At 36.6% G+C, this 23,962-nt stretch overlaps 3 protein-coding genes across 6 annotated transcripts in view; all 3 read left to right on the top strand.

Annotated features, from left to right (window-relative positions):
- The first annotated feature begins 4,140 nt into the window (after nt 1-4,140).
- Nucleotides 4,141-10,449, top strand: usf1 (upstream transcription factor 1). 4 transcript variants are annotated; one of them, XM_084419954.1, is made up of 11 exons: nt 4,141-4,264; nt 4,692-4,757; nt 4,845-4,894; nt 4,979-5,124; nt 5,513-5,626; nt 5,710-5,860; nt 5,976-6,063; nt 7,207-7,265; nt 7,357-7,451; nt 7,883-8,011; nt 9,019-10,449. In XM_084419954.1, the coding sequence occupies exons 2-11, from the start codon at nt 4,750-4,752 to the stop codon at nt 9,106-9,108; spliced, it is 930 nt and encodes a 309-aa protein (XP_084276080.1). In that variant the 5' UTR covers nt 4,141-4,264; nt 4,692-4,749; the 3' UTR covers nt 9,109-10,449. The 4 variants fall into 4 exon arrangements, with proteins under 4 accessions (XP_084276080.1, XP_084276082.1, XP_084276081.1 ...); XM_084419956.1 differs by having other exon boundaries at nt 5,976-6,030; XM_084419955.1 differs by having other exon boundaries at nt 4,979-5,094.
- Nucleotides 10,450-12,027: 1,578 nt separating this feature from the next.
- On the top strand, nt 12,028-21,896 carry gkup (glucuronokinase with putative uridyl pyrophosphorylase). Its single transcript, XM_084419953.1, has 23 exons — nt 12,028-12,186; nt 12,370-12,476; nt 12,564-12,608; nt 12,783-12,936; nt 13,076-13,147; nt 13,405-13,493; nt 15,723-15,879; nt 15,993-16,070; nt 16,799-16,890; nt 16,974-17,079; nt 17,156-17,235; nt 17,431-17,499; nt 18,021-18,081; nt 18,182-18,198; nt 18,398-18,455; nt 18,551-18,643; nt 18,745-18,805; nt 19,285-19,398; nt 19,480-19,537; nt 19,645-19,713; nt 19,897-19,960; nt 20,101-20,172; nt 21,046-21,896. Exons 1-23 carry the CDS (start codon nt 12,130-12,132, stop codon nt 21,130-21,132), a joined length of 1,860 nt encoding a protein of 619 aa, XP_084276079.1. The 5' UTR covers nt 12,028-12,129; the 3' UTR covers nt 21,133-21,896.
- Nucleotides 21,897-22,031: 135 nt separating this feature from the next.
- ubash3bb (ubiquitin associated and SH3 domain containing Bb) overlaps nt 22,032-23,962 on the top strand; it is a 29,117-nt gene continuing 27,186 nt past the window's right edge. Inside the window, exon 1 of the mRNA XM_084419952.1 lies at nt 22,032-22,525. Coding sequence (XP_084276078.1) covers nt 22,398-22,525 — 128 coding nt within the window. The 5' untranslated portion in view covers nt 22,032-22,397. The remainder of the gene's footprint in view (nt 22,526-23,962) is intronic.

Here is a 23,962-nt window from a genome sequence, read left to right on the forward strand (position 1 = left end):
TGATTTAAAAAAACACATTTCAGCGCTAGATCGTCTCTTATTTAACAAACGAACGAAATGAATGCTCTGCTGGTTAACTGGAGATGTTTAATTTATTTGTAGAATTGGTACATTCGTGCCGCGAGATGTTTTAAAAAGTGGTGGGGACATGTCCCACCCGCAAATTACGCCTATGTTACACGCCTGATAAATGTCAACAATAGCAGATCGGTACTTAGGTAGTGAATTTAACTACCTTGTACTCATGTCAGTCAGTCCTCCCGGCTGCTTTAAACCTAAAGTTCATCTGTCTGTCACGCGAGTCACTATCACAATGTTAAGTCAGTGCTCGCACAGAGATGAGTTGCGTGATAGCATCAATGGACTGACACGTGATATGCCGACATAAAATTTTTCTTTTGTAGCTATTTTTCGTAGCTATTGTACATAAATGTCCTCAGGACACTATTAAAATGAAATGATTTATTAGTTCATTATTATTATTATTATTATTAAAATTAAAATTTTTAATTGTTTATATTAATCTGATTGGGTGGGCCACCGGTCAATCTGGGTGGGCACATGCCCACCCAGGCCCACCCATAAATCCGCGCCTGGTCTGACGGTACCACTTTTAGCATAGCTTAGCATAGATCATTGATTCTGATGAGTCCAGTAGCATTTCTTTCAAAATGACCAAAGAGTTTCAATATTTTTCCTATTTAAAACTTGACTCTTCTGTAGTTAAACCGTGTACTAAGATCGACGGAAAATGAAAAGTTGCGATTTTCTAAGCTTATATGGCTAGGAACTACTCTCATTCCGGCGTAATAATCAAGGAACTGTGCAGCTGTACCATGAGTGCAGCAGGCGTAATGATATGACGCAGCGCCTGAAAATAGTCCCCAGCTCGGTAACTTCTTCCAACGTGACCGGGACTAAGTTTGTCTAACCTATTAGACCTATTTTCAGGCGCTGCGTCATATCATTACGCCTGCTGCACCCATGGTACAGCCGCACAGTTCCTTGATTATTACGCCGGAATGAGAGTAGTTCCTAGTCATATAGGCTTAGAAAATCGCAACTTTTCATTTTCCGTCGATCTTAGTACACGGTTTAACTACAGAAGAGTCAAGTTTTAAATAGGAAAAATATTGAAACTCTTTGGTCATTTTGAAAGAAATGCTACTGGACTCATCAGAATCAATGATCTGTGCTAAGCTATGCTAAAAGTGGTACCGTCAGACCCGGAGTTCGGCTGAATGGATTCTAAAACGGTAAAACTCATCTGTTCAACTCTGGGGGAGATGTAAAATGAGCATATTTCCGAAAAAAGTGGAGTATCCCTTTAAGTCATTTAACCTGGCAAGCCAGACCTAGATGTTAGGTCTGGCTAACCATTGGCACGGTTCAATCCGAGGGGCGGGATAAACGGTTGTCTCTCAAAATCCCTCTGCACTACAACCAATCAGAGCAACGAAGAAGGCTAGTTGGTATATTAAACTTTTGCTGTATCCAGTCGGCAAAACTCCGAACACATCTTCCTTTTTTAAAAATGACTTAAGTGCCGTTCTTTGCTCTTTTCTCAAAGAAAAGCTTAACTCCAAGTCCTCCAGAGTCGCGGCCAAAGCCGATTCGAAAGACCACTGTTCGCCAGCAGGAGCAGCCATTCTTTGTTTTCAAGTAGCAGGGAACCGTCGCAACTCTGTCGTCATTATGTTAACCCCGCCCCGCCTACTCTATACGCGATGTTATTGGCCTGACCTGAGTTTGGTTTTTCCAGCTCGAAAGTCAACGGAGAGTTGCTAGACCACCCTAAATAAATTTTGCTGCCGCTAGGGTGTGTCTAGATTTCTAGGCTAGAAGTCATTGTCAAAATATTTTATTTTGTGTTCAGCAGAAGGAAGCAGAAATTCATTACAGCTTAAATATAAATGGCACACAATAAAAAAATATTCTGCTCACAAGTGATATTAACCTTGATTTTTCTTTGTTCTCTTCATGTTTCACATCAATCATACACTGACACTTTTGTCTCCTTGATAACCAAGTAGGCTACGCTAACGTTTAAATTTAACTCTATTAAGGGCAGAATTGTTTGTTGTAATAAAAAATAATTGTTTAAATATACGTGCACACAATAAATACTGAAATCGACTGATTGTTTAACAGTTTATTTTATCATAGTTTTAAAATGTAATAATGCATATTTTTAGGAATACTTATTTATCAATATATTTACGGATTGTCATATTGTAAGATTTAACGTAAAATAATAAAACTATACATGCATGACATTTTTTAAGCAGTAAATTATAAGTATGTGTCTTGTGGATAAAACAATTGGCGTTGTGCATAGCTCAGTAGCCTGGTTTACACCAGTGGGTCTGGCGAAGCTTCATTCACATCCAATTTCCAAAGGGGCGTCACCAACGGACGTCGCTCAGACCTAAAACCAATCAGAGCGATCGTCATCGTGTGAAGCCCGCCTCAATTTTTGTAGTGCCAAGCACTGGTGGGCGATACTGCAAATTTCGGTATCGATCCGATACCAAGTAAATACAGGGCCAATATCGCCGATATCGATACCGATACCAATACTTTTTCATTTTAAAAGCATGCACTTGAACTTGTATGCACTTTCCTGTGCTAGAGCAGTGTGTCATGATTTATGAGGTGAATGCATCATTAATATGCTAAATTTGAATACGTTTTCATGACTACTAAATATTTTGTGATTTGTGCTCTCAACTCGCCTGTAATTATTATTAGTCAGTGACTTTTACAAAACTACCCTAATTATAGTAAAAGTGCTATTGTACACTAGCCTACTGTTCAAAAGTTTGGGGTCTGTAAGATATTTAATTCTCTTCTGCATTTATTTGATCAAAAATACAATAAAAACTGTAATATTACAATTTAACATAGGCTATCTGTTTGCTATGTCATACTAAACTGTAATTTATTCAAGTGATCAAAGCTGAATTTTCGGCATCATTACTCCAGTCATGATGATAATTCATTTTAATATGCTGATTTACAGCTCAGGAAACATTTCTTATTATTATCAATGTTGAAAACAGTTTCATATTTTTTGTGGAAACCATGATACATTTTATGCAGAATTATTTGATGAACAAAGTTGAAAGAACAGCATTTATATGAAGTAGATTTTTAACAGTGAAAAACCCTTGACTGTCACTTTTGATCAATTTAATGCATCGATCCTTGTTGAATAAAAATATTAATTTCATTAAAAAAATCTTACTGACGTCAACATTTTGAACCGTTATATACACTTTTGCTTTGTTTATTGCAAAATAACTCCCGATTGTTTCTCTGTCATCTAAGCAAGGCTTCGTTTCCCAAACGCACTGGGCCTGTGAGCTCGGCGAAGCACCAGCATCGAACGCTCTCTGTGATTGATTGGTTTCGTCTTGTATCCAGATGACTAGGAGAAAAAGTTCTATCCTACACAATTATCTGCTAACATTCGCTTATTTTTCCACTTAGAAGCTTATTTTACGCACTGAATTGCGTGCTAAATTAATAAAAATTACTGGTAAAAAAAAACACACATTTGGATCGATATTTTTATGTGAGGATCGATCCTTTTCGATACACGTCAGTATTGATAGTATCGATACTTCAGGATCGATCCGCCCACCTCTAGTGCCAAGATTTGGAAAGATTGGAAATGGGCTCTTGGCCAGACTGACTTACAGAGCAGATCTAAATTTGCCGGAAGTTCGTCTGGGTTTTCCTGGGCTAATAGCTCAGTGCTCTAACACTTCTCAGAATGGTCATGTCTCCCGACAAGGGATCGAACCCTTGAATGGAAATTGAGCAATGTATGAATAAAAGCCTCAATTAAATACGTCACCATATAAAGTGATCTCTTCAGAAGAAATGACTGATTCCTAGACTTTCAATGGATGGACAATTTTTTTTTTTTTAATAATATTTAAAATATCAAGTCTAGCCTATATGACAGTAGGCGGTTCGTCCCTGTGGTATTGAAAATCGATACATTTCAAGGTATCGTATCAAAGTAGTTTCATAACAACACTAGTGTAGGGTGGCACAATTATTATTATTTTTTATTTCAAAGGGTGCCGTGGCTGAAAAAAGGTTGGGAAACACTGCTAGATAGTATCAATCGACGATGATGTCCTGTGTTGAAGCCATAGACTGTAAAAGGTTGAAGCTGATTATGTGCGCATGCGCAAAACCGAACCGCCCGGTTGCCCCTCTTGTAAACAAGACGACACGAGAACAGTAAACGGTGAGATGTAAATTAAACCCCATGTTTCTTTTCATTATTTCAATACCAATTTTATGATGGCTATATGTAGATGCAAATTATTTATTCTCGTTCGTTTAAAACATGCTTCGTTATTTGTCTATGCTTTCCAGATTGCTCTGCTAGGAGCTAGCTAGCTATCCTTTTTTAACTGAGTCTATAATGTCCATTGATATGGCTTATAAATCTCTTTGTGTGCAGTTTTTTTTTTTGTTAGCCTATTGCCTGCAATATAATATTTATTTATTTTATTATAAAATATTTACCTTGTAATACACAACCAGCGTACTAATGTAAGGAGTGACTCCTGTTGGCTAGTTCTGTTAATACTGGTTATTATCTGTATATATCACAAGTAACTTGGTGCTAACGTTCAAATAGTTGGTTTTCTCTATTGGCTCCATTACAGATTTGATCAGGCAACAAGGAGTAAAGGCACTTTTTCCTGTTACATACTGACTGTGGATATGAAAGGGTTAGTAGCAAGTATTACTGTCACTGATTAGAAATTATCTGTATATGTGCACTATAACTACACTATGATCTAAAATATTGTTTTCAGACAACAGAAAAGTTCTGAACCTGATGTCAATGTTCCAGTCATTGAAGAAGGTATTATCAGATTAAGCAATGCAGTAATGTCAGTTTTAAAAAATATATATTTTGAGAATTGATGTGTGTGGTTTCTTTTCTCAGGGGCAGTTGCTACTGCAGAGGACCCATCGGCAATCACAACTATACAGTCTGCTTCTACGTTTTCTTCGGAGCAGCCGATTAAATACCTCTTCAAGACAGAGGGAGCTGGGGGGCAGGTAGGGGAGCTGTACCCTCCCTCAGGGCAGGTAGGAGATGGGGAGGAAGGGCTATATTCAAACCTGAGTAAGAACTTAGGCCCAGTTTACACCTGGTAGTGACATTCGTCTCAGTCATCTGATCACAAGTGGTCAGTCAAGAAAGACAGACTCACTTTTGCTCTCAAACATTCCACAGACATGACCTTTTGAGTGCTTTTGGGGAACAATTTTACAAATGTATTTAGTGCTGCTGTGACTGTCCATGCCAGACAGATGTTAATACCAGGTTTAAACCAACCTAAATTCTTCCCATAAAATGTTCTTTCCGAAGATTTAGCTGTGATCTCTCTTTTTCACTTTAGGTAGTATGTACAGACGAGTGTAGTTCTGAAAGATTATATTGCGTAACATCATTTTCCATCTTAATTTTCTTTAGGTTACATATCGAGTAATCCAGGTCGCAGATGGACAGCTGGAAGCTCAAACTGATGGTGCAACAGCTGTTAGTGTAGTTACTGGGTTTCCAGCTACAACACAGCCTGTCACACAGGTGGAAAAGCCTTTATTATTTTACCTGAAATAGATCATATAAATAAATCTGATTACAACTAACTTAATTTAAATGTCTTTCAGGCTGTTTTCTCTCATTCAGAAGGCTTAGATGGAGATGGCACAGAAACCCATTACACGTATTATCCTGCTACTATCTCAGACGCTGCAGCAGGCACAATGGTGACCAGTGTTCAGGCCTCAGATGCTCTGCTTAGTCAGAGTGCTCCTGCAGGTACATCATTAAACCCTTTTCAGTTTTATTATCTGCATGAATACACAACAATGCAACAGTTCTGTTCAGTTCAGTTTTTTATATTTATTTGTTTGCTTTTTTGCTCCTGCTTTAGGTCAGTTGTATGTTATGATGTCTCCGCAGGAGGTCCTTACTGGAGCCAACCAGAGGTCTATTGCACCTCGTACACAACCTTACAATGCGTAATGTTGCCTTTTCCAGCCTCTTAAAAGCACTCAGTCGTTTAATACATTTCTCTTTTCAGTTATTGCTGTTTCGCTATCTTTATTGACCACAGTGACCACAAACAATAATAAAAAATATAAATAAATCAAAATAATAAACTCAGTTTATTATTTTGATATCAGTCTAAGCATGCCATTATTCTATTTTATATTAAATGTTAAAAATATAGTGTAATTGAGCTGTTAATAAACGTATGACAGTGTTTGCGGGTCTTAAAAATTCTTAATTCGCCCTTACACAAATTAACGGCTTAAAAAGAGCGGACAGTCTTAAATTCACAAAGTCATAGCATTAAATGTAGCATGCATTGCATAAAAATGAATGGGTCTCATTCACTAATAATTGCGTGGATCATTTCGTATTTGTACGCACAGGAGACCTTCTCACGAAAAATCTCCGCCTAATTCACAACACAAGCGTACGCACATGAATTTGTTCTTAATCTCGTTCTAATGTGAATTTGGAGTGTTTTTAATGAGCGGCCGCGTGCATGAGGTTAGTCATTTGCATAAAACACGGCCAAACCATTTCCATGGTTCGTACACAGATGTCACGCACAAATTTGTGCGTACGCATGCTTAGTGAATGAGACTCAATATCTTCCTTAGTATTTTTATCCTGTTTTCCAAACAAATATCGAAACATCTTAAAATCTAAATACATTTACTCAAGATCCAAATGTAAAATGAACTCTTAAATTTTTTTACAAAATTAAGTTAATGATTAAAGCAAAAACAAATATTCAAAACAAAAATTTTCACAGAAAACAAGACTCTTTAGACTTTTTCGCTGGAAAAACAACTGGAAGACAAATATACTGAGGAAGAACATCACTTTTTTTGTAGTGCAGTCAGAAGATACAGTAAAAGTTATTTCCATATTCTAGTAGTTGGGAGCAGAGGTATTCAAACTACTGTTTTTTTGTAAAATGAATTAAAAAGTAATGGATATCTGTTGTAAGTTGTATTTCCAATCTTTGAAGTGTTGCTAATACAACTCATTGTTTCTCCCTAGACATTTACATTTTGAATTCATGGATTAGCTTATGGTCCCAAAGAAGAAGAAAAAACAGTTGTAACACACTTTTTCAATATTTGCAGTAAGTCAGAGGGGCCAAGAACGTCTAGAGATGATAAAAGGCGAGCTCAGCACAATGAAGGTAAAGGTTTTCAATTGAAAAATTCTTGAAAATTACATGCAGGTTGTTGTGTAATATATCTGTGAGTGATTATTTTCAAACCACTTTACAGTTGAGCGAAGACGCAGAGACAAGATTAACAACTGGATTGTTCAGCTCTCAAAAACAATTCCAGACTGCACCATTGATGCCACTAAAACTGGACAGGTATGTGTTAGTTTTGTGAATATAATTGTATCAGCAATATCTACTGGATAGGCTGTATGCCGCACGCCACATGAACAAATAATGTCAGGAAAATAATTCTCACTGCATCCGCTTGTCGGAGAAAGTGTTACTGGCAGTACGAACTGACGGCAATATCTATGGACTTTTAAGTTAATCAGCTAACCTAGCTAGTTCTTTTATTGTTGATGTTTTGTTCGATTTAAATATCTTAATGTTAGAAAAATTAAAAACTTTTAGACATCAGTCTGTATATGTGATGGACATCGGTTATGCTCATCTTTGATCTTGAGTAAAACGGCTCTTTATTTAACGAAGCACCTACAAAAGACCTGAACACGATGCAACCTGTTTTACAGAATATGGAAATGTGTTGCACATAACCCCATTATATCTGCTGTTGTGTGTTACAGAGTAAGGGTGGGATTCTATCAAAGGCCTGCGATTACATTCAGGAGCTGCGACAAAGTAACAGCCGGTTAGGAGATGAAATGAACAGCCTTGACAGGTTGAGGATGGATAACCAACTGTTACGGCAAGAGGTATTTTACTTGTTTGCATCAATTAGGGCTAATTTTAAATCTAGATTAAATGAATCTAATAATTCAGCTGCACTTTAATCATAGTTTTGATCCTAGTTTAAATTTTACAGTGAACCTGAATTATTTTAAACTAGGTAAAGGTTTTAAAAAACTAATTTGTTATTTAAAATGAATTTGCAAAACCAAGATCAACATTAACATTTTAGGCGTTATCTATATGTTATATGATAGATGGATAGATAGATGGATAGATCTATCTATTTATCTATCTATCTATCGGATGAGAACTGAACTGAGCTCAATGTTGACATCACTGTTTTCTGCAGAGATACTTTATAGCTGAATTAAACTTCATAATCGATGAACTTTACACAGTTGCTGAACTGAATCAACACTGAACTGACATCAGCTGAATAATAAGTGGTTTTTAGAGCTAGAGTTTCTTAGGTTTTTTTGGTCCGATTCAACATGTAATATCAGTGTCGGGCCGTCGGTTAGAGAGTGAACTGATTATAGCTGTTCAAGTTTAGCAAACACAAGAATAAGAGCAAAAGTGATGAAAGCAAGCAAAGTCATGATGGCACAGACAGAAGGCTGTTCTTTTGCTTTCCCTTTTTGAATGACGAATATATATCTGCTTAAATAGACAGTTATCTCCTTGACATGCAGACGCAGAACGCGTGTGCTAGTTGACAGTCGCCTGTAGTCCTTTCGGTGTGTTCAAGCACCCCAACGTTTTCTTCTTTTTTGGCATTGGTTTGGTGTGTCCCCACCATAAGTTGATCGTAAACCAATTGCATCAAAGGACTCTATGATCTACTTACGATGCCTATGAGGCTTAAGATGCTTTTGGGAAACGCATCCCTGTACCGTATAAAGCACTATATACAGTAAATAAAGGTGACTTGACTTGGCATGTTTTCCTATCTGTCTTTATCACTTTCTTTATTTCTCTCTTTTGTATTGTTCTCATTGACAGTTTTATTTTGTCTTCTTGTTTTTTAAAGGTGGAAGATTGGAAGTCTAAGAATCAGATTTTGAGGAACCAACTCCGACAGCACGGCATAGTTGCGGCAGCAAGTGCAGATTCCCAGTGAAGAATTCTAAGGAGTTTTGGAAATTTAGAACAAAAACATTTGGTGCTGGAGATGCACATATCTGCAGTTTTTTTTTAACAACCTTGAACAACGCTTAATGCATGACTTACATAATGCAGTATTCAACCTACTGGTGATCAGTGGTGTGCACTTTAATCGCTTATAGTAAAGTGCACTTTCGGTCGTATTGCGGTGCACCCTAAAACACGATTTCAACTGAGGGTGACCATCTTCCCAATCACAACCTCCAGAACGCGATTTCAACCAAGGGGGACCCCCGCCCCCATGCCCCCTGAATGCCCCCAGCAGAGGTCTGTGCACGCCACTGCTGGTGATGATTCTCCATCAGGATCTTGCCTTATGTACATAATTTATTTTTAATTTTTTGCCCCATATTTTAATGTAACTTAGCATTCATTTTTATGTACCAGGACAGGTCAGGAAAATTTGTTCATTTTGTACTTTTACTTCTAAATTTGTGAAAATTATACATGTCAAATATTTGTTATTAATGCATTTTTCATATTTTTCATACTTTTCAGAAGGTATTTCAATTTAATTTGTTTGAATAATGAGCATGTAAATTAACTGCCTATTAATTGACAATTTACAACATATAGCATCATAGGAGATTTCAGTGCTGAAATAAATAGACACATTTCCCCTACGCCATTTTTGTAGACTCTGGTTTAAGAATGTTTTGTGTTGCAACACCTCAGTGTATGTTGTTATGTTATGCCTTTTCACTTGTCAAATATTTAGTTTTTAACAGAAATAGACAAAAATATCTCTGATTCCTGGAGACATTCTTGTCTATTTTTGTTTAAAAAAAAAAAAAAAAAAATATTTGGTATGCAAAAAGGCTCAAGACTTAAAAATCAAGGGTCATGCAGCACTTCAGGCCTTAAAAAACCTGCTTTCAATGTTCTTAGACCTTCCTCTATGACACATGTGTAGAACTCCACTCCTCGAGGGCTACTTTTCTGCAAAGTTTAGCTCCAACCAGCTCCAAAACACCTGCCCAGAAGTTTCTAATAATCCTGAAGACCTTGGTTAGCTGGTTCAGGTGTGTAACTAGGGTTGGAGCTAAACTTTGCTGGACAGTGGCACTCCAGGAACTGAGTTCTATGACCATGGACATTATGGCAAGCCATTTTAACATTTATTTCTTAAAACTAAAAAGTATATGTTTTTCTAGTCCTTTTTTAAATGAATATTAAGTAATCCAATAGTGACTAATATCGTTGTCCACTTTTTATTATTTTACATAATTCCAATGGTGAATGGTGTATTTTAAATGATGTATTTTAAATTATGTACTAGTACAGTGGTTTCCAATCCTGGTCCTGGAGTATCCCCAAGCACATTTTTGATGTCCTAACACACATATATGAGGAGTTGGAGTAGGGCTGGCAAACTCAGCCCCTGGAGGGCCACAATCCTGCAAAGTTTTGTCCCAACCTGATTTGCTGGATCAGGTGCAGTTTATTAAAGTTGAAGCTAAACTCTGCAGGGCTGTGGCCCTCCAGGAACAAATGCTGTGTTGCAATTGACCTATTTTACTATGCCCTAAAAGTATGTACTGTTTTTGTGAAGGAAAAAGTATGTGCATGATATTTTTGAGTGTAGCAGAATAGTAGGCAAGCTTTGGGACATACTACCTTGTCATAATTTCATCTTTAACAGAACGCACTGTCACTTAGTTATGTGCATCCTGTCACTGTTTAAACTGTCAATCATCTGGTCACAGTTAAAATCCTCCACATTCAATTTAATTTAATGTACTACCGTATTGGATTGAAATGTATTAGCAGGATCACTTGCCAGTTGCGGGTTTTTCATGCAGAGAACTGCATTTAAAAGTTAATGATCAAACATCTTTAAAAGTTCACAATGTTGTACAGATGAACCATAATGTGGATAACATTGAATTATTTTATTTTTTTGTTAGGTTAGATACTAATTATTAATCACTAAAACCCCTTAACTGTTGGTCTCAGACATCCTCCAGGTTTGTAGTTCTTAACACTTGTTGTTCGTGTTTGTAGTTCTAATCGAATCCTCGTACAACACGCAATGGGTTTTGGGCAATATTAGTCAGAGTGTGCATGGATCTGCACTTCGAATTCTAACCAGAAATAGTAGACCCTCTGGGTATCTTTGGAATTCTCATTTCAACATACTACGATTAGAGAGTTTCTAAGGCTGCGTTTACACTTGGCATTAACATGCGATCACCGTGATCCAATCAAGCAGATCGGATCATAAGCCAATCAGGACACGGTGCGTTTACACCTGTCCACATCAAGTGGTTTCTGAATGTGGATAACAGATCGGATCTTGCATTCCTGCAAAAAAAAAAAAAAAAAGGATGGTGCAAAGTCGACCTCAAGTGGTGGGTTTTCTTTTAAAAACAGAACGATCGATAACATTACGATCAGAAGCGCGTTTACAGTTGTCTTTTCAATGTGTATGTGGACAACATCCGGATACAGGTCGCATGTTAATGCCAAGTGTAAACGCAGCCTAATACAGTGCAATTACTACATTAGTACTAGGCTACCTGGAAGAGTTACAAATAACAGGAATGCGAACCTGGAACAAATTTAGTTAACAGTTAACAGCACTAATCAGAAGTGAATAGAGGTATGTATAAAGTAACCATTCTGACTAGTCATAACTTACAAAGCAATCATTACTAGTGAAACCTGACCTATTACTGATAAAATTTTGAGCAGGTCTACTAGTATCTATTAATGGTGCACTAGTCACAACTATTTATTAATAAGTACTAGTATACAAACAAACAAAGAGTTTGTTTAAATTACTAAATGTTAAACCGGCTTGCCATATTACAAATGAAATCATGAGCCTGTTTCTTTAAGGATTTGTAAGGTTTCCGGTGACGTGAGTAAGTTCAAAGTTGTAACTGTGTTATTAGTTGCACTATGGACTCTCTACGGATCCTGTGATGGAAGGGATTATTCGTTGCTATTTCAAATAAATAAATAAGCCAGAGCAATGATTTGCATATTGTTAGTTGCAGGGCACGGCACGGTTTTAGAGACACAGATTAAGGTAACGTTAAATCAACTGATTTAAACGTTTTCCTGTGAGCTGCAAAAACGATTATGATTTTTTTAAACTTTGTGTCATTTTGCAGTTAGCGTTTGTAATAGCTTTAATGCCACGTTGTTTTGTTCAAAACAAGAAAGAAAAGATGTAATGCAATGTTCAATAAACATGTCTCTATATTTCAAGAGTGATATTACAGGTCTGTATGCTCATCTGGCCGGTGTGCCCAAAGCTCTGTTACCTGGAGTGGGTGGAAAGAAAATATTGGATTTCTGGTGGGAAACCGTCAACACGTGAGCCATTATATTTGTTGTTAGCATCATTGCGAAAGGTGTTTTCCATGCAAACTAATGCAACACATTATTTACCCTCTCTCCCAGTCGCCAGCTCTTCAGTGAAGTCTATCTGGTCACGAATGCTGATAAGTAAGTCCTTGTTCTGTCATTTGACAAACATGCCAACTATTTTTTTGCAATGTTTACATTAATTTTGTGAAAATAAGTGCAGGAAGTGTGGCTTTTTGTATGTTTAAGATACACAATAGCAGCCATTAAACTAATTTAAAATTGTATATTGGTTCAAAACTGCACTCTATTCAGATACAAACACTATGAGCGGTGGGCAACAGCCAATGACTTTCCGGTGGAGAATGTTGTGAATGATGGCAGCACCACTCTGGATGACAGACTCGGGGCTGTTGCAGACCTTGAATTGGCCATCCGAAGCCGACAGCTACAAGATGACATTATGGTGGTATGACACCTCATTGAGCTATTAAAACACTGCATAACGTCCCTTTAGTCGCACCTTTTTCCAAAACCTATTTTATTTGACTTAAATCTTAAACTGAAAGGGCTGCTTTCAATTGTGTGTTCTCATATTGCATTTGCAGATCGCAGGAGACATGCTTTGTGCTGATCAAAACTTTGATATTGCACAAGTTATTCGCTTTTTCAGATCTAAGGTAAGAGAGACTTATCATATTGACTGTGTTGTAACAAGTTGGTTCTTGTGGGTGAGATGTCAAACATAGAACACCAGGTTCGTACTGATTTGTACTTTCCCGCTTGCACCATAGTGGGATTCTCATGTGGCACAGACGCATACAGTTATCATTTTATAACTTTATATCATTATTTATTTATCATTATTCATTTAACCTGCTGAAATAATTTGTAATTTCGGCTCAGTTTTAATTCTCATTACAATTTAATACTTCAGCCTGGAGAACTTGCTATATATTATGAGCTGGAGTCAGGAGAGAAGAGCTACTCCAGAGGAATTGTTGATGTTTGTCCGAACACCCATCGGTGAGACATGACATAGCATCTTTACTTTTATTTTTGTTGTGTTGTCATGGAAGAAGTACCCTCTGATATTATAAAATTAGCCAAGCTTATTAGATTCTTTATATATATTTTTTTATTTAGTGTTCCATGGCCATTGTCATGCCCTCTTAATAGCAGGATGTTGTGCGTTACCATTTATTCATTTTATCATTAAATGGAAATGTCTTTGACGTTATCAGTGACATCATGATTCAAACGAAATGTACATCAAATGAACATGAAAGGACAAGTAAATATTATACACTCACCTAAAGGATTATGAGGAACACCTGTTCAATTTCTCATTAATGCAATTATCTAATCAACCAATCACATGGCAGTTGCTTCAATGCATTTAGGGGTGTGGTCCTGGTCAAGACAATCTCCTGAACTCCAAACTGAATGTCAGAATGGGAAAGAAAGGTGATTTAAGCAATTTTGAGCGTGGCATGGTTGTTGGTGCCAGACGGGCCGGTCTGAGTATTTCACAATCTGCTCAGTTACTGGGATTTTCACGCACAACCATTTCTAGGGTTTACAAAGAATGGTGTGAAAAGGGAAAAACATTCAGTATGCGGCAGTCCTGTGGGCCAAATGCCTTGTTGATGCTAGAAGTCAGAGGAGAATGGGCCGACTGATTCAAGCTGATAGAAGAGCAACTTTGACTGAAATAACCACTCGTTACAACCGAGGTATGCAGCAAAGCATTTGTGAAGCCACAACACGCACAACCTTGAGGCGGATGGGCTACAACAGCAGAAGACCCCACCGGGTACCACTAATCTCCACTACAAATAGGAAAAAGAGGCTACAATTTGCACGAGCTCACCAAAATTGGACAGTTGAAGACTGGAAAAATGTTGCCTGGTCTGATGAGTCTCGATTTCTGTTGAGACATTCAGATGGTAGAGTCAGAATTTGGCGTAAACAGAATGAGAACATGGATCCATCATGCCTTGTTACCACTGTGCAGGCTGGTGGTGGTGGTGTAATGGTGTGGGGGATGTTTTCTTGGCACACTTTAGGCCCCTTAGTGCCAATTGGGCATCGTTTAAATGCCACGGCCTACCTGAGCATTGTTTCTGACCATGTCCATCCCTTTATGACCACCATGTACCCATCCTCTGATGGCTACTTCCAGCAGGATAATGCACCATGTCACAAAGCTCGAATCATTTCAAATTGGTTTCTTGAACATGACAATGAGTTCTCTGTACTAAAATGGCCCCCACAGTCACCAGATCTCAACCCAATAGAGCATCTTTGGGATGTGGTGGAACGGGAGCTTCGTGCCCTGGATGTGCATCCCACAAATCTCCATCAACTGCAAGATGCTATCCTATCAATATGGGCCAACATTTCTAAAGAATGCTTTCAGCACCTTGTTGAATCAATGCCACGTAGAATTAAGGCAGTTCTGAAGGCGAAAGGGGGTCAAACACAGTATTAGTATGGTGTTCCTAATAATCCTTTAGGTGAGTGTATAAACATACTCGTAAAGTAAAAAAGTAGTGCTTTAAAATGCAGTGGCATCTGTTATTAAAAAAACATCGAAATAAACATTAATATCTTGCCAGATCGGAGAAATACCTTCTGATATTATAAAAATTAGCCAAGATTAATAGATTCTTTATTATTTTCTTTTTATTTACGGTGAATGGCAATTTTATGTACTCTAAATAGCAGGGTTTGGTTCTTAATTCTCCTTTTAATGTGTCATAGAATGGAAATATGTTTTGACAAATTACATTTAGACAATTGTGTACAGAAAATAAACATTGGACATAATCATTGAATATAAACATACCTATAGACATAAATAAAAATAAACTTTAAGAGAGAAAAGTGACGTTATGATGGCTGACTTGTTTTTGTTTTGTTTTTTTTTCTTGTTTTTTTACATATGACAACATGTATGCTTATGTTTATAAGCATAAAGTCTACTGTATGTAGACATAAATAAAAAAGTAGCATTTTAATATTCAAACTGACAATTAGACATTTTTAATATATGGCCTGATGGAAGATGTAATCATTTTCTTTTAATTTAAGGAGAGGCAGCTCACTGCAGAGCCATGGGTGGCCAGCTCCCCCTCTCTAGATGTCATTTAGGCATAATGGGTGGAGCTAGAAGGTGGCTCTGCAGTGAGCAGTGAGCACCACTTGAGTTTAAGCATTCACTACAAGATGTTGAATCTATGTGCACACCAGGGTCATGCGCTTCATTGAGAAGCCTCGAGAGGGCGTCACCGCATCCCGTCTGGCAAGTGTGGTGTTCTACTGTCTGCGTAAAGAGTCCTTACCGTACATATCTGATTTCCTTGTTCAACACCCAGACGTTAAAGATAGAACTTTTGGCTTTTTTTGGGTAAATGTTTTAAATGATCTTTGAGTTTTAAAATGTAAAGCATTAAACCTTTGTTTCTGTGTCTTAAGATTTAATGTTAACTTCAATATTAAATAGGATTTTACTGGTTGTAGGAATGGCTTATAAATGAGGAGAAGGTTCCTGTTTATGGGATGAAGTTACCAACAGGATTTCAACTAATTGGACAAGTGGTGGGTACAAATGTAGCATTATTTAGGTTAATTTTATATATCAGCAGCCATAACTTTAGTTTTTAGTGTCACATGATCCTTCAAAAGCAATCTCAAGGCCCGTTCACACCAAGAACAATAACTATATAGATAACCATAACGATAACTATATTAACATTAACAAACGATAATGATGTTTATCCTAAGTGCACGCTGCAGGTTTATCGTCCGCACTTTAAATGCTCGAGGATGGATTCTGATTGGCTGTCAATGTTTTTATCTTTCTTCAGCTGGAAAAAAATCTTTCTGAAAGTGATTCCAATGATATTGTTACTCAGTGCCGTTATTGTTGTGGACTCTGCTATTCTTTTATATTTACAACGATTTTTAAAACTATATCTTTATCATTATCATTATAGTTATCATCCTTGGTGTTGAAAAAACATTTCTTATTATATTATCAATGTTGAAAACATTTGTGCTGCTTAATATTTTTGTGGAAACTCTGCTACTTTTTTTTTTTTCAAGATTTGAATAGAATGTTAAAAAATACAGCATTTATTTGAAATCTTTTGTAACATTATAAATGACTTTACAATAACTTTTGACCAATTTAATGAATCCTTGCTGAATGCAAATATCAATTAAAAATAAATCTTGTTGACACTGAACAGGAGTGTATACCCCACTATTCTAAACATAAATTTTGTATTAATACATGTTGAGAATTTTAACATCTGTTATTACAGGGTCTGTCTGATTACACGAAATGGCTCGCTCACTATTCTTCTAAACAGCAGCTGTCCCCATCTAAACCTATTACATGCCGCTCATATGCCAGGTCAGTCAGAACACATTAGCTAGTATCCACGAATGCCTACCTGCTTTTCATTACTATACATGCGTCTGTGTGTTGACTCACAGGGTTGGACTCATGGGGAACCCCTCTGATGGTTTCAATGGGAAAACCATTGCTATGACCATTGCTAACTTCTGGGCTGAGGTCACACTCATGGAGAGCCAGACTCTGGTAAAACAAAAAAACAGACTGATATAAGACATCAAGGAAAGCTCTGTTCTTCATTAATTTCACTGTTTTTATTAAGGCCATTCTACCTCATCCTCTGAACGACCCTACGGAGTTCGGAAGCTTGCAGGATCTCTTTCAGATCAGCCGGAAAGAAGGGTTTGTCCAAAGTATTTGTCTCTGATTTTTTTGGTGTGTTTTTTTGCATGGACTTCAACAATATGGACACTTTAAACAACAAAATGTACAATCTCTCAGCATTTACTCGCTCTCATGTCGACCCAAACCCATCTGTCTTATGTTTACAATACAAAACCAATTATTATCATTAGTATTCATTTATTTACCCTACAGGTATTTAGGAGGTCTGAGACTTCTACAAGCCACCTGTAAAAAGTTTTACCAGTTCTGCTCTGAACAAGGGTGAGATCCAATAAACATAAATACATTCTTAAAGTCGTGATTATCAGGGTCCAATCACTTTATGTAGACATGGCTTATGTAGATAATACAGTGATACAATGGCAGTGTCTCTTTTTAAATACAATACTGTCTCTTTATTGAAGTATTGTTCCATGTACTGTATTGAAATAGACAAATAATTTTGTCTCTTCATTGTAATTGGACAGAAATACGTTAAGTCACGTCTGGCAACTTGACAAATATGTTTTCATTATCATTAGGATATACAGTATAAAAATGAAGATAATAATTGATCTGGAAGTATTTTGGAGATCATAGATTTATTTGCAAACTGATTTTATTAAAAAAAAGAAAAATCCAATCAACAACCACTGGAATGATTCAAATCCCTGCATTATATTTTTTCTTTTTCGATAATCCATTACACTTGTGTATGGAATAATACGGAAGAAAAGATCTGTTGCGTAATTGGAATGATTAAGACATTGACTGTATTTGCTTTCTTTCTTTTTTTCTGACAGCATTGCTCTGTCCAAGCAGAATTTTACTCTCAAGTACGACACAAACATTCCTCGGCAAGTGGTAAGACTTATTACTAATGATATTTGCAGTTGTCTATCTAGAGTTGAAGTACTAAGAATTGTGGAGTAACGCTGTTCTACATTTCTTTGATGTCTTCTAGGGTTTAGCTGGCAGCAGGTAAGTAAAACATTGACTACAAACTTCAGTGAACATTAACAGTCAGTTTCTCCAAAGCTCATTCATGTCTATTTGATTTTTAATCAAACAAGATGCATTGTAATCATTATTCAAGTGTCAAACACTTGCCGTTTCATCTGCTGTTATTGGGGTCAAATTTGAGTATTCTAACATTAGCATTTGGGTGTTTTCTGTGTAGTGCGATTGTGTCTGCCACACTGAAGTGCCTGATGAAGTTTTACAACATCACAGATAACGTATGTTCAGCATTCACCAGTCAGTGGATGGATTTAGAACTACTTTTTAATGTTGGAAAAAACTATTAGCTTACATAAACTTTATCCTGAGTCAGGATCTTCCTAAACCAGTCAGAGCCAACTTCATCCTCAACGTAGAGACAGATGAGCTGTTCATCACAGCTGGTCTACAGGATCGAGTTGTGCAGGTGAGATATATATATATATATATATATATATATATATAAATTTTACCAATCTGACTTAGACTTTGTGGAACATGACTGTCTCTGTATTAACTTTCTAATAGGTCTATGAAGGCTTGGTTTACATGGACTTCAACAAACAGCTTATGAACGAGCGGGGTTATGGTACTGTCTTTGAACAGAAATATTATTCTGGGCAATATAAATAAAACAATTCATTATTGTACTGTATATAAACCTAAAAAAGTTTTTGAATGTTTTTGATGTCTCTTATACTTACCAAGGCTGTATTTATTTGATCAAAAATACAGTGACAACAGTAACATTGTAAAATAACATTACATTGATCCTTCAGAAATCATTCTAATATGTGGATTTGATGCTCAAAAAACATTTCTTATTATTATTATCAATGTTGAAAACGGTTGTTTTTCAGGATTCTTTAATGAATAGGAAGTTCAAAAGAACAGCATTTTTGAAGTAGAAATTTGTAAGAATGTAAAAGTCAATACTGTCACTTGTGCATCCTTGCTGAATAAAAGTATTCATTTATTTCCCCCCAAACTTTTAAACGGTAGTGCATTTGCTATAGAAACCTACATTTTAAGTGACTGTACTGCATGTCAATCTATTCTTTTAAATAGGAGAATACATTCCCTTGGACATGAACGATCTTCCCTCGTTCTGGCTGGCGTACTTGAGCGATCCAAGTGATTCTGGACGGATTCACAGTAATGTTAGACAGCGGTGGTTAAACGGTAAGTCCTGCTTTATGTCTTGGTTTATGTCTTGATAGTGAATAAATGAAGCTTTTCACAAGTCTTGTTCTTTCTGGACAGGTGACTCTGCTGTGGTTGAAGCTATGAAATCATTTGCTGAACTCACAGACCAAGCCCGGTTGGTTCATCTTTGAGGATTGGTCCTTCAATAATTGTAGCGTTGTACTTTTCATGTAAAATTCGAAACAATGAAAAGTGCTTTAAAGTTTTTCTCACTGTATGCAGGGCTGCCTTCCTGTGTAAGGACTGGGCCAGACTCGCACAGCTCATGGATGAAAACTTTGAGCTACGGCGGTATGATGTTTTAAGTTGAATGGAGGTTTAACAGCATGTCACTAATCTGTGGATTGCCGTTGTAGTTTCAAGCTAAAAGAACCAACAACGAATCCTTCATTATGTGGTTCAAATCAAACAGGATTTTAATACAAGTTCATTTATAAATAGATACCACTGTTGAAGTTACATTTTGTCCATCAGGTCGGTGTATACTGAAGATTGCTTGGGCCCTGGAAATCTGAAAATGGTACAGCTTGCGAGACAGGTAAATGAATGCCAATGCATTGTTTCCCTAATATATCTGGTAAATTAACTGGTGCACTAAGTTATTCCATAATACTAGAAGCAATCTGACCTGCAGAAAAAAAGCAGCACATCTGAATGATTTTTTTCTTGTCTGTGTAGTTTGAATCTGCAGTCAAATTGCCCGGCAGTGGCGGTGCTGTGGTGGGCTTGTGTAAGGACCAAGAGCGGCTGGTAAGGCAGATCTTTTGACTTTTATATAATGCTTGTTTGTAATTTAATTTATGCAATGTGTGAATTACCGTAATTAGGAGGCAACAAGTAACTTAGGATTCTACTCAGAGCTATTCATGTGCTATTGGAAATTTTATCTTTCATAACATCAAAACTTTTGTACTAGATGCACTGTCTGTAAACCATTTGAATGTCTTTGGTTTATAATTGAAATGATTCTATATTAAGACATTATGAATTATATCAAACATAAATGTACACTAGTGTTCAAAGGTTTGTGGTCTGTAAGATTTTTTTTAAATATTTTTGATGCTCAACAAGGCTGCATTTATTTGATCAAAAATATTTAATATTTGAAAATGTAATTCATTCCTGTGATGGCAAAGATGATTTTTCAGCATCATCACTCCATTCTTCAGTGTCACATGATCCTTCAGAAATCAGTCTAATATGCTGATTTGATGTTCAAGAAACATCTCTTAGTATTGCTGAAAACTTTACTTCACTGTCACCTCGTTGAATAAAAGTGTTAATTTCTTTCTTTCAAGAAAATAATTAATGACCCCAAACTTTTGCAACCTAGTGTATGTATATAGCTACCGAACTACTTTAAACTGCTGCCATTTTTGTTGTTTTTACGACATTTAAACAGTCAAGTTAGAGAAGCCTGACATTCCAACTTGTAATTGAGTTTGATGCTTTTTTTTTTTTACTGGTCTTGTAATAATGTACTGGTAATTACACAAATTTTAACATGTTGTGAAAACAGCATCATCTATCATAAACAGATCTTGGCTGATATGAAATTAAATTGAACTGGAAGTGGTATTTTTGTGCCCCAGTATAAAAATATATTTCATGTTTTACCACTAGGTGGAGATGAAGAGGGCTTTCCAAGAGGCGGGATGCGTGTTTTGTCTAATTGTGCCTTATGACCCGTCAGTGCAGGGTCAGAACTGATCACTCAGAGAAATGGTTAATTGTTGGCCAAGAAGCTGAGATATAAAGGCTCTGCTTAAAGGAACATAGCTTAAAGGCATAGTTCACCCCAAAATTGTAATTTTTACAATATACAGTATAAACCTGTATCACTTTATTTGTTCTGTGGAACATAAAAGAAGATTTATTTTAAGATTTTTTGGATGTCAGTGGTACCCAAAGCTGTTTGGTTACTAGCATTCTTCAAAATATCATCTTTTGTCTTCCACGGGAGAAAGTCATGCAGGTTTGGAACGACACGAGAGTGAGTAAATGATGACGGAATGTACATTTTTGGGTGAACTATCCCTTTATATTTGTTTTAACATAAGTTTTGAACTTAAGTTTAAATGAACTTGTCAATGTTTTCCTATTTCAGACTTCTATATCACAGGTCATTGTTTAGCGGTAGGTGGGGCTCCAATTGTTGTACGTTTCAGATTGAAACGAGAAACAATTGACTTTGCAATGGCCTTCCACACCCATCCTGTTTTTGTGTCGTAAAGAGATTTTTGTGCAGAGCCGAAAGCGTTTTCTTTATTTCAATAAGACGTGGTTGCGAATAGAAGGTTTAATTCAATTATATCGGTCTATGTATTAATATAGTCAGCACTACCAAATTACCACCAAAAAATTCTCCCATGTTGTCATATATTTTGTCAATATGTTAATGAATCAAATAAATCCTTTTGACTCACTTTAAATTAGTATTGGAATTACATGGAAGTAAATAAAAGATGTGATTGAATGTGTGGAGTTACTTGTTATTTCATGTCAGGTGTGTAGGCTAACAGTAATGTAAAACCTTATTAACTTTGGACTTTTAGGTAAATTAGACTAATTAAAGAAGGTTAGTGTCAAGCATGACGAGTGAACGGGTCACTGCTAGTTTGACAAGCATAACACTTGAGCTGTGTCTAAAACCTCGTGACCTGCCTATATAGATTGCTTTCTTTTTTTGGCATACAGGCGCGTTTCTCAAATATGCTGCTTTGTTCATACTTGAAACCCGCCTATGATGGTCCAAATGTATTTTAGTATGTAGGGAGCTGACTAGATTTTGAGACGCAGACATTCTGTAGCTCGTTAATCTACTGTACTTACTACTACTGTATACAAACATACGCTGCCGCTGTCAGGAGGAGGGACCGGTTATGCTTATTGCAGTCATAGTGTAAATCGCTAAATAAGCAGATGTGGATGTGTCGTACCCGACTATCGTCAGTATCATTTGATGGGACTAAAGGATGGCAGCAAAGGAGGATCTTTACTCAAAGATTATTCCGCGCAGACTGAGACAGAACAATTGCGTCTCTGTCAAACATGGATCCAATCTGGACGTGCTGCTGTCGATGGGGTTTCCTCAAATGAGAGCGTAAGTCCCATATTTATAATATAGACTATAATGGCGTTCTTCGTAAAATCACCCATGTATAAATAATGTTTGTGTCTCTCAAAGTTCGTCTGTAGGGTGTCTTAACACGCTGTAGAACCTAATTAAATTATTGTTGAGGTGGATTACTTTGACTTCAAGTCAGTATAAAGTCACGAAACTGACTGAATATCCTATGGGATAATGTATACTAGACATGAAAATAATGGTTATCATGCAATGCAAATGGCTTGTATTATATCGCTTACAAGAAAGGCTTTTGTTTGTCATTCAGGTCAGTGATGTGTTTTTGCAGCCACATTGAGCATCACATAAGAGAAAGTCTTCTGGCCATTTTTGGTAATTGTGTCAAAAAACCCACAGAGAGCACGATCTAAACTGGGGGATTATGTCTAAATCAATGTAACGATGTCATGTTTTTTGAGAAAGTCATCCTTCAGTGTTTCCTTAATATTTTATTATATACAAATATAGGCTATATAAATCTAAAATTACAATTATATATTATATAAATGACAATGTAACAAATAAATGTCAAAAATACAACTTTATATATATATATATAATTCAAGTTTTTTTCTATTTAAGGGCAATCATAAATGCATTTGTATTAACTAGCGTGTGTGTGTGTGTGTGTGTGTGTGTGTGTGTGTGTGTGTCAAGCTTAGTCAGGAGTTATTAATATGCTTTTCCTCTTTTTCCTTTATGGATGTATTGACCCACATAACAACAGTGAACTGTCCTGATTTCCTGTAAAGGACTCTTTTAAAGTTAAGAGCTTTCAGGTGTGTCAACTGCCCTGATGTGAACCAACTGAGATAGGAGTACCATCATACTGACCCAGTCAATGTAAAAAGATGGTAAAGGTGTCCTGTAACATGAGGAAGGAACATCTGTGTTTATTACAGCATGAATGATTTGTAAGTCACAAGGTTTTTGTTTTCATTCTTATTTTGGCACATATATGAGAAAACCCAAGACTATGCAGCTGTTCAAAATTAAATAAAGTACAGCCGATGTGCGCTCAGTCTTGTGTGGGAAGTTTCTTTTCTTTTTTCTTTCTTCTTTTTGTGGTCCTGGTGATTACTTGTTGCATTTGGAACTGATCACAAGGATGTTTTTTTTTTTTTTTTTTTTTACAAATGGAAATTCTGTCATCCTTTGTTCACCCTCATGCTGTTCCAACCCCATATATGATGACTTCTATTTTTCAGTGGAACATAAAAGTAGATTTTTTTAAAGAAAAATCCTGACCACTTTAATGAAAGTGAAATGTCGAGCTCCAAAAAGAAAAGAAAAAAAAACCCCATAAAACTTCAATATTACTTTCAAATGTATTGAAATTTAAATCATTATTCACTGATAACCTTCCCCTCCAGAGAGCTGTTAACTGTTGCAACCGGATCAGTTGGCGATTAG

The sequence above is a fragment of the Rutilus rutilus genome, assembly GCF_951802725.1.
Source record: "Rutilus rutilus genome assembly, chromosome: 9".
Classification (NCBI taxonomy): domain Eukaryota; kingdom Metazoa; phylum Chordata; class Actinopteri; order Cypriniformes; family Leuciscidae; genus Rutilus; species Rutilus rutilus.